This window comes from Hemiscyllium ocellatum, chromosome 2 (genome assembly GCF_020745735.1).
Source record: "Hemiscyllium ocellatum isolate sHemOce1 chromosome 2, sHemOce1.pat.X.cur, whole genome shotgun sequence".
Taxonomy (NCBI): Eukaryota; Metazoa; Chordata; class Chondrichthyes; order Orectolobiformes; family Hemiscylliidae; genus Hemiscyllium; species Hemiscyllium ocellatum.
In genome coordinates this window covers 124,372,891-124,386,124 of record NC_083402.1, presented here as the reverse complement: position 1 = coordinate 124,386,124, position 13,234 = coordinate 124,372,891, and the positions used below count along the sequence as shown (strand labels likewise).

Genomic DNA, 13,234 nt, shown 5'->3' with positions numbered 1-13,234 from the left:
GCCAACCTTTTATTCCAAAGTTTAACTGAATTCAAGCTTTGACACGTGCAGTGGGCTTCAAGCCATGTTCCCAGAATGAGACTCGAGATTGAAATCCAATGACATTACAATGATACCACCGCCTCCCCTCTGAAGTGTCTCAAGACCCACATTAACAGGATTGACTCTTCACTGCCCTCTGAATAATAGAGTAAGCCTTTCAGTTGTTCTGCTATAGAAAAAAGCATGTGGTTGTACCCATGCCACATGGACTCCAGTTGTTCAAGCACCATTTTCCCAAAAGGCAATGGGTAAGAAATGCTGTCCTATCCAGGTACACACTCATCCCTTGAACAATTTTTAAGGTGAGGAAACAGAGTTCCTTTTGTGCCGGTCTTTTTACAAAACCTTTGCGTATGCAGTTGGTCACAATGAGGCATCATTGTCGCTCAGTAGTTAGCGCTAGTGCCTCAGTGGCAGGGACCCAAGTTCTATTTCACTTGCGGGTAACTGTGTGCAGTTTGCACATTCGCTCCCTGTCTGCATGGGTTTGTACTGGGTGATCCAGTTACCTCCTGCAGTCCAAACTTGTGCAGGTTAGGTGGATTAGCCATGGAAAATGCAGGATTACGGGGATATGGTAAGGGATAGGTCTCAGTAGGGTGCTCTTCAGAGAACTAGAATAGACTGGATGGGCCGAATGGCCTGCTTCCACTTTGCAGGGAGTCTATGAACCATTGGCATGAAACTTCAAGGACACATTCTTAAATGCTATGTTTGGGATGTTGACCTCTAACATCCACGAATACACAACCATCACTGGATATCTGCAATTTCTTTCACATCCCTTGCTAGTTAAGCAGGGTGCTTTTGCCCATCAGCCTGACTCAGTGACAGCATTTTTACCTCTTTGTAATAATTAATTAACTAGAAACATTCAACATGGAGATCAGCTATACCATGACGTGTATTGCTATAGTATCATACAGATTACTGGTAGATCACTCAAACAGCACATTATTTGAGAATACAAGACAAGGGACAGCATCTATTCTAGTGAAGGAAAATGATAATATCTATTTACACTCTGTATCTAAAAGAGAGAACATAATGGGTTGCAGTTTCCAAAAATTATCAGCCACACTCAGATTGCCAAACCACCCCTTTATGTTAAGGCAGACCTCCATGTTTGTGATAGGAGAATCCGATCTGGGATACCTCAGATGTGGGAAGGTGTACTTGAATTCTGACAGGTCCCTCAGTGTGGAATAGTTAGAGGAAGGCAAACCAAGCCCACCATTTCACCACAATCAGTTCCTGTACTTGCTTATTTAAACATCTAGCATCACAGGCAGCCATTTTAACAGCTCATGTGAAAGGATAAATACATAACATGAGACAGACAGAGAGAGAGAGAGAGAGATTAGGGTACTGGGAATGGTAAGGTGCCAAATGGGTAGGTAGTAGTGTACCAGTTTGCAGGAGGGGTTGGGGCAGCAAGGACACAATGAGGGAGAAGGGCGAGGTAAGCGAGGCAACATTCAGGACAGGTAGTGACGTGTGGCAGTTGCTTTGAATGTAGAGGGAGGGATATGGTTGGCAATAGATCCCTGGGAGGTCAGGGAGCTAGGTTGGTATAAGAACAAGGGCCTCAAGGGTCCCAAGCAGAATGCTAAATCCCAGAGGGGTAGGGTGTTCCGTCACAAAGTGTTGCTCTTATAGAAAACTTGCACAGACATGAAAGACCATCTGGCCTACCTCTGTGCTGTAACCATTCTATGGCTCAATTAAGGAAAATTCACAAAAGATAATTCCTTACAGGATAAGGGTCATCAGATAAGCTACGTGAGAAGGTGTTGGTGATGAGTACATGCAATAGTTGTTTCTCAAAAACAGCTTACATGGTTCACAGCAATAACAGACAGAAGCACTTAAATTACAAAGAAACTTTAGATGCATAATCTTTTACAATGGTATGCTGGTTCCAGGTAGCCATGCTGGAATTCCAGTTTGTTCTTCAAAAGGCTACCATCCAAATGTAAAACTGAGAACTGGAGCATAGTGAAATTCTAACCGGAACTGGCAAAAACTAACCATTTTGGCTGCCAGTTCTGCAGGTCTAAAGTACACTGAACACAAACAATGCAAGGCACCTGCTGAATGTGTCATTACGGCTGTGGTTGGAAATAATTCACCAATATGTTATTACAGGGAATAAAGTTACTGTCTCTTTGGTGTGCTTTCAATTAAAACAAAAACAAACTCACTCGATGCTTCCACTGGAGAACCAAGTTCAGTCTTCACAGCAGAAAGGCTCACATCGCCTTCAGAATCTTGGGTTGGTGTAACAGATCGAGGTTGATTATCATCTTCCTCAGTAGCTTCCACATGGGGCAAAAACACAGTGTGAACGTCCTGGATGTGAGCTTTAAGGTCATCATATGTTTCTGCTCGGTAATCACATCCATCGCACTGCAGTGCCTCCATTACTTTCAATACCTTTCAATTAAAGGGATCTGGAACATAATCAAAATAGCAACTTAGTTATTGACTGAAACCATGCAAAAAGTCAAATCTCACACCAGAATGTTGAATTTTAAAAGGAACAACATTAAATAAATTGAAACCATGCAAAAAGTCAAATCTCACACCAGAGAATTGAGGTGCCGACTTTCAAATGGGACATTAAAGTGGGACCTTGTCTGCCCCTTCAGATGGTTTTCAAAGACCTTTTGATCACCATCATTTAAAAAAAGGCAGGAAAGTTTCTGCAGAGTCTCAAGTTGATATTTATCACCTAATCAACATCACACAAAGAGATTATCTGGTCGTTACTGACTAGTTATTTGAGAGTATATACACATATACCCACAAACAAACTTTCTCAAGTAAGTAGTCGATATGGAGCACAGATTGGCTGTTACACTTCCTACATTACAACACCAGTTACACTTCAAAGTACATAATTGCCTTTAAAGGGCTTTAGACTATCCTGAGGTTATGAAAAGTGCGGAATAAATACAAGTTTTTCTTTAAGAGTATCACTATGGATTTGAATAAACCAATTTGCAGTTATTTCTTTAGCACTTTGTACGCAGAGATTCACAATTACTAAAATCAATAGCAAAAATTAATCATTGCTGTTCAATGGGCTTCTTTAGTATGGCACTTCCTAAATCTCAAGTGATCAGAAGTAGTCACTTCATATTACAGAACTTGAGCAATGCTTCATTAAAAAAAAAAGCCATTTCAGGTTTATCTTGCAGTTATCAGAACAAATGGGCAACAACTTATACCTGCAATTTATTTAATGTTGTTCCTTTTAAAATTCAACATTCTTGCATCTGTCCCAATGAGTGCTTCAAAATCATGTCTACTTCATCAGCAAGAGTGACTATACTTGAAAAGTACTTAACTGACTGAAGCAGCAGGGGTATTGCTGAGATCATGAAAGGACTATGGCAATGCAGCTTGTGATGTGATGTCAGTCATGTGACAAAACATGTTGCTGTGCATTTGTCCATTCAACTGTTCCAGTCTGTATGGTTTTCTTAAGTTCATCTAACTTTGGCCTTCTTGCTTCGAACCTTCCAACTTTCAATCCACAAAGTGATCAATTGTTTTTTTTTAAAGGCATCATCTTTCACACTGTTATTTTAAAAGTGCAACATTACACTGCTCATTTGCAGAACCAGTGTTACGTTGTGGTTCCCAGAAAGTTGGAAATCGTCACACTTTTAGACAATTACTGGAGATGACCTGGAATGCAGTTTGCAGATCTCACCATATGCTGTGTGAATGATACATTGTTAATTTGGTGCACTAACTACAGAGCAGCAGAGTGTGTGAAATCCCATTTATTCAGGAATACATATGCATGGCTATACAGGAGTGAAACCTTTTTCAAACACATACAGTATAGCCCCTGCATCCACAGATTCGGTTTCCGCGGTTTACCAACGCCCAAAAATATTGCATGGAACATTCCAGAGACAATTAAAAGGGGGCTGCTGGGCAGGTAAATTTCCCATTTAAATAATAGGGTTTGCTACTCTCCATAGTTTTGGGCATTCGCGGTAGGCCTTGGAACATATCACCTGTTCACACAGGGAACACCTGAACTGTAATAGGATTGCCAGGATCCGAATTTCCAAGTTACCTTTAAAACTTTGCATTCATAAAGCATTTTAACATAGGAAATGTTCCCAGTTACCTCACTGGTGCTTTATCAAAAGAAGCTCACACCAGATTGCATCAGGTGATATTAGGGCAGGTGGCTGTTAGGATCTGATGAGAAGATGATGCTGGTAATCAAACCTTCCCCCAACCTTCCATTCCGCCAGTCACACCACTAGTATTAATTACTACAGGGAGAAAGATTTGTGCTGCGGTAAAGTCACGAGAGTAGTAACCCCCAGAGGCTTAAGCTGATATGCTGCGGGGGATATGGGTTCAAATCCCTCCCCCCAGAAGTTATTGGAATTTAAATGCAACTAATAAATCTTGAATATAAACCTAGTATCCTTAATGATGATTATCATAAAACCCATCTGGTTCACTAAATTGTCTTTCAGGAAAGGAAATTGGCTATCTTTACTTGTTCTGGCCTACATGTGACTCCAGACCCACAGCAACATGGTTGACGCTTATCCACCATCAGAAATGGCCTAGCAAGCCACTCGGTTCAAGGGTCATTACGGATGGGTGACAACTGCTGGCCTTGCCAGTAATACGTATACAGGCTGAAAATGTGTTGCTGGTTAAAGCACAGCAGGTTAGGCAGCATCCAAGGAACAGGAAATTCGACGGTTTCGGGCCAGAGCCCTTCATCAGTAATACTATATCTTCACAAAAGAAAAAAGAAGATTAAATGCTTTGATTCAATCTTCCAAATGGCCAATTGTTTCCTTTTGGTCCTGCTATCCAATTAGGGACTTTCATTAGGTTTCTTCAAATCAAACCAGAACAACCTGTTTTGAATCAAATAAAACAAGTGGCAAATCTGGTTAACATCTAAAGTATAACCTGGAATTAGAAATATATCTGCTTTGATCCCAAAACAGACACGGCCTCACAACACAAAACATTTTCATCGAAAGGACAAGGGCAGTAGATGCATGGGAACACCACAACCTTCAAGCTCCCCTCCAAGCTGCCAGACATGGAAATGCATCTCCCTTCTTTCAAGGTCGCTGGTTCAAACCCTGAAATTCTCTCCAATGGCATTGTGGGTCAACCCACAACAGGTGGACTGCAGCAGTTCAAGAAAGCAGCTCGTTGTTGTGATTGTAGTGAGGTTGGCCAGGTGGACCTCATAGAATACCAGTTTCCTGATTGGGCCTGTTAACCTGGTCCAGTCAGGGAACGCTGGCTGAAAGATATAAACAGGGTGTTGTCCAGGCAGCGGGCCGTGGAGGGGGTCGTTAGGGCCGACTGCCTGCCCCTCTTCCGCGGTTACGTTAGGGCCCGGGTGTCCTTGGAGAAGGAGCACGCGGGTCCACCAACACCCTGGAGTTGTTCAGGGAGAGGTGGGCGCCGCAGGGAGTGGAGTGCATCATTTCCCCCTCCAACTCTATTTTGATTTAGTCCCTGCCCTCCCCTTCACTGTTTGTTCACACAGCATTGCCCTTTGATGTGAAGGGCACTGCTTGTCACAGGCCACTCGGGTGTTTTCCTACTTTTCCTGGTGGTGGAAATTGAATAAAGATTTGTACACTTTGCGTCTCTCACTGTGTCTCACAACTACACACACACATAAGAAAAAAAACAGGAGATTCATGAAGGGCACTGCTTGTCACAGGCCACTCGGGTGTTTTTCAAAAAATAAACAGGAGTAAAAAAAAAGAAAAGAAAGAAAAAAAAAGAAGTGTCTAAAAAAAAACAGGGTGTCGAGGTTCTACTCACTCAGGGCGTTCTATGGAGTTACTTGATTCTCTACCACCTTGTTAAGGACAACTAGGGACAGGCAATAAATGCTGGCCAGCCAGCAGTGCCCAGATCCCACAAATAGACTGGAAACAAAATCCTTCAAAAAAATGTCACTGCACCACAAGACCCTTCAAAAGTACTTCTCAGTGGCCTAAGGTCTTGCCAAAGGTGGTAGCAGTCTTAATAGTAGGTTTGGGGCACTAACCTGGTCTGGTACTGCCTTCTGGCATCTCAGAGGCTTTGTGGAGGTCCTATCTGGATTTCCTGTATTGGTCTGGGTCATCCAACTTGAATGCTGCACGTCTGGTCTTCAGTAGGGAGTGGATTTCCTAGTTCATCCAAGGTTTACATTTGGGGAAAACTCAGTCTGACTTCTTTGGTATGCAGTCCTCCATGCATTTGATAATAAAGTCCGTGACACTGGTGGAGTACTCATCTAGGTTTTCTGCTGAATAGTTGAACACACACCAGTCCCCTAATTCCAAATGAACACCATCTACAAGTTCGCTGGTGATACCACCGTTGTGGGATGGATATCTAACAATGATGTGTCAAAATGCAGAAAGGAGATAGCACCATGTCACCAAGCTTTCTATGAGAACAAACTCTCAACGTCGGCAAAATTAAAAAGAGTTGATTGGTGAACATGCTCCCATCTGCATCAATGAAGGTTCAGAGGGTGGAGAGCATCAAGTCCTTCAGAGTGACGACAACAGGTCCTGGACTTCCCACGTGGATGCAATGATCAAGAAGGAACAGGAACACCTCTTCTTCCTGAGGCAGCTCAGGAAATTTGACATGTCCATAAGGACCCTCACCAACTTCTAGAGATGCGCCATTGAGAGCATACCATCTAGGCACATAATGGCCTGGTATGGCAGCAGCTCTGTCCAGGACGATAAGAAACTACAAAAGTTGGTGTGCACAGCCCAGACCATCACAAAAGACAACCTTCCATCCGTGGACTCCATTTACACAACTTGCTGCTGAGGAAATGCTGCTATCAAAGACCCATCGCACCCTGGTAATGATCTCCTATAACCATTTCTGTCAGGCAGAAGATACAGAAGCCTGAACATATGCACCAACAGGTTCAGGAACAGCTTCTTCCTGGCTGTTATTAGACTGATGAATGGACTCTCTAGCCTCAAATAATGCTGACCTTACTAACGCTGATCTTGTCTAGTGCATGCCTTGTGCAATGTAATCTGTATGCCTCTAAGTCTTTTTGATCTGTACACCCATGCTAGCTATGATCTGGTGTACTGCCCATAAACAAAGCTTTTCACTTGGTACATGTGACAATAAATCAGTGCTCTCTCTTATTTGGAAAATTGCACCTCAGACCCTACCACTGTTCAAAGTAATCAAAATACAGAAATATTTTGCTGGGAAGACATGGTGGCTCAGTGGTTAGCACTGCTGCCTCACATCGCCAGGGACTTGGGATTTGATTCCAGCCTCAGGTGACTGTGTGGATTTTGTACATTCTCTCCCATGTATCTGTGTGGGTTTCAGTGTTCCAGTTTCCTCCCACAGTCCAAATATGTGCCAGTTAGATAGACTGGCCATGTTAAATTGCCCCACATGAATTGGGGGCACAGTTAAATTGTCCATGAATGTGCAGGCTAGATGGGATAGCCATGGGAAATGCAGGTTTACAGAGATAGGGTAGGAGTTGCATCTGGGTGTGATGCTCTTCAGAGGGTTGATGTGAACTTAGTGGGTCAAATGGACTGCTTCCACACTGTAGGGATTTTATGAAATGAAGACATGTTGTATGAATTATTTGGGAACCTGACAAGAGGGAGAGAGATAATCTTGCAATCAGTCTAGTTTGGAGATCTTTTTCCCCCTTCTTCAATTCCCTAGATTTGTGAAAAAGGGAAAAAATTAACTCAAGAAGGATTCCGTGATAAGTCAACACGGGAGGCCCCCCCACTGGCTCTTCCAAAGCCAGGTTTTCCTGCAATTAAAAGGGCAAAAAACCCTATCTCTCACCTTCCTAAAAGCCTTGCTTGACTATATCCCCAAGGTCATTTGACTTTCCGTAATGAGCAGGTGGATCATAGCCCATATTAAAGCATTGACCTCATTTTCAAGAAACCACAAGGGCTTCCTTCCAACTCTTGGTTTTAAAAAAGCTTTTTTAATCCAGAGAGTGTTTAAACAATTCTATACATTCCCATTCTCTGCATATTCCATAAAAATATGTACGTACTCCCAATACTGCCCAACAGCTTGGCCAAAGTAGCATGTTTTAAGGAGTGCCCTAAGGGAGCAGAAAAGGTGGAGAATTAGAAGTGGAATTCTGGTGCTTAGAGTCCAAGCAGATGAAGGCCCAGCTGCCAATAGGGCAAAGAGGGAAAAGGGATGCTCTAACCACTTGAAGCCACCTCGAACTGAATCTAGCGTTCAGAAGATCACAAATATGCAATTTACCTCTTCTCCAATCCTACCCTCCTCTTATTCAAATCACTGCAGTAATTGAAATCTCAAAAAATACTCTACACTGCATCCTTTGGAACAACAGTTCAACCCATGCATCTCTCCTCTGATAATTGAACAACCATGACAGGTTTATTACTACTTATGCAAATACAACAAATCAAGAATTCTGCACTAGGTTCCCTTGTTTTTGTAAATTCACTCTACATTAGCATTTATTACAGGTCTTAACAAGCAATGTTTTTATTAAAACTTGAAACTGAATTCTAAAATGATGCTTTTAACTTTGAGTGAGCGTGTTGGAATTTTTTTTATAAATCAGAAAGAGGCCATTTGGTCCATCATGTCTTGGCTGACTTTTTTGAAAGAGCTACCTAATTAGTTCTGCTCTACTCTACCCAATTACCCCTTTCAAGTTGTGCTAAATTCCCTTTAGAAACCAAATCTACTTGCGCCATTTTTTCAGGCAGTGTGTTTCTGATCACAACAACTCACTGCATTAAGAAGTGCACTCATCTTCCCTACAGCTCTTTTTCCATTACCTTCGAGCTGCGCCCTCTGGTTACCAACCCTCCTGAAACAGGAATGTTTCCTGTCATTCACTCTAATAAAAGCCTTCATGCTTTTGAACCGCTCTCTTAAATCTCCCCCTTAACCCTCTCTGCTCTAAGAGCAACCCAAGGTACTGCACTCAACAAACATTTCTGATGCCATTCAACTTTGGAGCAGTGACCCAGCCCTCCCTTAAAACATAAAAACTGAAAGAACTGTGAATGCTCAACATCAAAAACAGAAATTGCTGGAAACAGCAGGTCTTCAGCATCGGTGGAGAGAAATCAGAGTTAACATTTCAGGTCAAGTCAGAAATTATGGTAGCTAGGAAAATGTCAGTTTATATGCAGAGACAGGGTGGGGGGAAAAGAGGGTAAGGAGCAAACAATAGGCAGGGACAGAGCCCCAAGAGAGAGGAACAGTTGCACAGATAAAAGAGTGGACAATGAGCTGGCTATATGGGTGAACAGGTATTAATGTGGCCTGTTAATGGCTACCAATGAGTTGTGTGTAATAGCAGACTACGATAACAAGTTGGGGTAAGGACATGGGAAAGCTCAAGCCCGAAACTTATTGAACTCAATATTGAGTCCAGAAGGCTGCAGGGTCCTCAAGCGGAAAATGAGGTGCTGTTCTTCCAGCTTGCACTGAGCTTTGCTAGAGTACTGAAGCAAGCCTGAGACAGAGATGCTGGTCAGGGAACAGGGTGGGCTACTGAAATGGCAAGCAACTGGAACCTCAGGGTCTTTTTTGCGGATAGGTCACTCAACCCAAAACATTAACTGACTTCTCCCTGCAGATACTGTCAGACTTGCTGAGCATTTTTCAGCAACTTCTGCGTTTGACTCCCTTAAACATGTTCAACATCACCAGCCACTTATATGTTCATTCCACTACTGTATTTTTAAAATTAATTCTCAGGATGAGCATCGATATCACTGGTAGTGTCTTCCCACTCATCCAGATTGTGGAAACACTGTCACGCAGAGGCAGTTAAACATCAGAATCAATCACATTGTTGCAGGTCTGGAGTCAATATTGGCCAGACAAGGACAGCAGGGTTCATCCATAATAGAATATACAAGTAAGTTTAAATGACAACACAACAGCTTTCAGGTTATAACTTGCAAGGGGGTTGTGATTCTCAACAGCAGGGAGGCAAATGAGAGGCTGGAAAGAGATACTGTAATCAGAAATAGCAAGGTGAAGAGACAGGTCAGGCTGGAACATGGCAGGGATCGAGGAATGCGGGCTGAAAATGTGTTGCTGAAAAAAGCGCAGCAGGTCAGGCAGCATCCAGGGAACAGGAGTTGAGATGTTTCGGGCATAAGCCCTTCTTCAGGAATTCCACTAGTGTATTTTTAAAATTAATTCTCAGGATGAGCATCTGCAGACCTCACTTTCTCCTCGGGGATCGAGGAATGCCCAGTGGACTAAGTTGCATCTATTTCAGTGCAAAGGGCTGACAGGTAAGGCCGATGACGTCAAGATGTGGGTTGGTACGTGGGACTGGGATATTATAGCCCTGGCTAAGGGAGGGACAGGACTGGCAGCCTAATGTGCCAGGATACGGGTGCTTTTGGCAGGATACATGTGGAGGAAAGAGAGAAGGGGGAGTTGCATTTTGATGAAGGGGAGTTTCATGGCAGTAATCAAAGATGAAATAACTGAGACATCATCCAGTGAGGCTTTGTGTGGAGAGATGGTGACATAACTGAGGTTGTACAATAGGCCTCCAAATAGTCAATGGGAATATGCCAAGAGAGCCACTTGGCAATCAATTTTGGTCAGAATAACAGCAAAAAGGATTATTATTTGAATGATAAAAGAAAAATTACAGCATGCTGCTGTGCAGAGGGGCCTGGGTGTCCTTGTACATGAATCACAGAAGGGTGGTCTGCTAGTATAACAGGTAATTAAGAAGGCAAATGAAATTTCATCCTTCATTGCTAAGGAGATTGAATTTAAAAACAGGGAAGTTATATTGCAGCCGTATAGGGTGCTGATGAGGCCACACCTGGAGTACTGCATGCAGTTTTGGTCTCCTTACTTGAGAAAGGATGTACAGTACTGGCACTAGCAGGGAAGCAGAACAGGTACACAAGTTTGATTCCTGAGTTAAGAGAATTGGCTTATGAAAAGACTGAGTAGACTGGGATGATGTTCATTAGAATTTCAAAGAATTGGTGGAGCAGGGGGTGGGGTGGGGGGGGTGGAAGGGGAGGAGGAAATGGGGATCTTACAGAAACATAAAATTATGAAGGGAATAGATAAGGTAGAGGTAGAGATGTTACCACTGGCAGGTGAAACTAGGACAAGAAGGCGTAGCCTCAAATTTAAGGGGAACAGATTTAGGACTGAATTGAGAAGAAACGTTTTAAACCCAGAGGATTGTGAATCTATGGAATTCCTTGCCCAGTAAAGTAGTTGAGGTTTCCTCAGTAAATGTTTTAAAGCTAAGATATATACTTTTTGGAACAGTAAAGGAATTAACGGTTATGGAGAGAGGGCAGGTAAATGGAGCTGAGGCCATGAAAGGATCAACTAGGAGAAAGTGAGGACTGCAGATGCTGGAGTACCAGAGTTGAAAAATGTGGTGCTGGAAAAACGCAGGTGGTCAGGCAGCATCCGAGGAGCAGGAGAATCGATGTTTCGGGCATAAGACCTTCTTCAGGAATGAGGCCATGAAAAGATCAGCCAAGATCATATTGGATGGTGGAGCAGGCTTCAAGGGCCAGATGGCCTACTCCTGCTCCTAGTTCCTCTGTCCTTAGGTGTCTGGAGCAATAGAGTTGGCATAGTATGGGATTTTAATTTTTCTAACAGACTGGGACTGCCGTAGCATTAAGGGCTCAGGTGGGGTGGAATTTGTTAAGCGTGTTCAAGAAAGTTTCCTCAAGTAGTATATACAGTGTCCTACTTGGGAAGAGGCAAATCTTGACCTACTCTTGGGAAATAAGGCTGGACAGGTGATTGAGGTGACAGTGGAAGAGCACTTTGGGACCAATGACCATAGTTTTATTAGAATAGTTATGGACAAAGCTGAAAATCGCATACCATCAGGTTATAGTCCAATAGGTTTATTTAGAATTACTAGCTTTCAAAGCCCTGCTCCTTCATCACATAGCTCCGAAAGCTAATACTTCTAAATAAACCTACTGCGCTATAACTGACGTTGTGTGAATTTTAACTTGTCCATCCCAGTCTAACACCGGCACCTCCACATAATAGTTATGGAGAGGGAGGAAACTAATCCACTGGTTCAAGTTCTAAACTGGGGCAAGGGGAATTTTGACAGAATTAGACAGGAGCTTGCAGTGGTTGATTGGAGTAATTTGTTTGCAGGCAAAGTGACCTCCAGCAAATGGGGGGGACCATTAAAAGTGTGCTAGCTAGAGTTCAAGGTCTATATGTTCCCGAGAGGGTGACGGGCAAGGTTGGCAGGAGTAGGGAACCCTTGGATATTGAGGCTTTGACCAGAAAAAAAAAAGGAGGCATGGCTCAGGTACAGCCCTTGAATCAAGGGAAGGGGATACAGGAGTTTACTGAAGAAGAAAATCAGGAGGGTGAAAAGGGACACGAGACAACTTTAAGTATAATAATGGAAAAAGAATAACGAGGGAGAGAGCGCGAGTAGGACCCCTCAAGGACCAAAGTGTACATGTATATGTGGAACTGCATGAGATGGGGGAGGTCCTCAATGAATATTTTTCCTCTGTTTACCATGGAAAAATACAAGACGACTTGGCAACTTGGGGAAGTTAGTGGTGATATCGCGGGGACAATTCGTATCACAGTAGAGGTGATGTTGGATGTATTAGAGAATGTATGAAGTTGGATAAACCTCCTGGTCCTGACTAGATATATCCAAAAACCATGTAAGACACTTGAGAAGAAATTGCAGGAGCCCTGGCTGATATATTTGCAACATTAGCCATAGATGAGGTCCGGGAAGATGGAGGGTAGCAAATGTTGTGCCATTATTCAAGAAGGGCTGCAATTAAAACTTGGGAACTACATATCAGTAAATCTAACGTCTGTGGTAGTTAAGTTACTCTAGAAGATTCTGAAGGATAAGATATACATGCATTTGGAAAGACAGGGTGTGATTATAAGTAGTCAGCATGGCTTTGTGCATGGGAGTTCTTTGATGAAGTGGCCAGGAAGGTTAATGAGGGCAGGGCAGTAGGCGAAGTGTATATGGATTTCAGTAAGGCCACTGATAACATTCCCCATGGTAGGTTGGTCTGGAAGGTTAGATCACATGGAATCCAGGGACAGCTGGCAAATTGGATACACAATTGGCTTGATGGTAGGAAGCAGAGGG

The 13,234-nt window shown here is 43.0% G+C and overlaps 1 protein-coding gene across 5 annotated transcripts in view; it reads right to left on the bottom strand.

Annotated features, from left to right (window-relative positions):
• The window catches only part of znf462 (zinc finger protein 462), a 110,185-nt gene that overhangs the window by 51,988 nt on the left and 44,963 nt on the right, over positions 1–13,234 (bottom strand). For all 5 annotated transcript variants that reach the window (XM_060839832.1, XM_060839849.1, XM_060839858.1 and 2 more), the window contains one exon: positions 2,247–2,495. In XM_060839832.1, coding sequence (XP_060695815.1) covers positions 2,247–2,466 — 220 coding nt within the window. In that variant the 5' untranslated portion in view covers positions 2,467–2,495. The remainder of the gene's footprint in view (positions 1–2,246; positions 2,496–13,234) is intronic.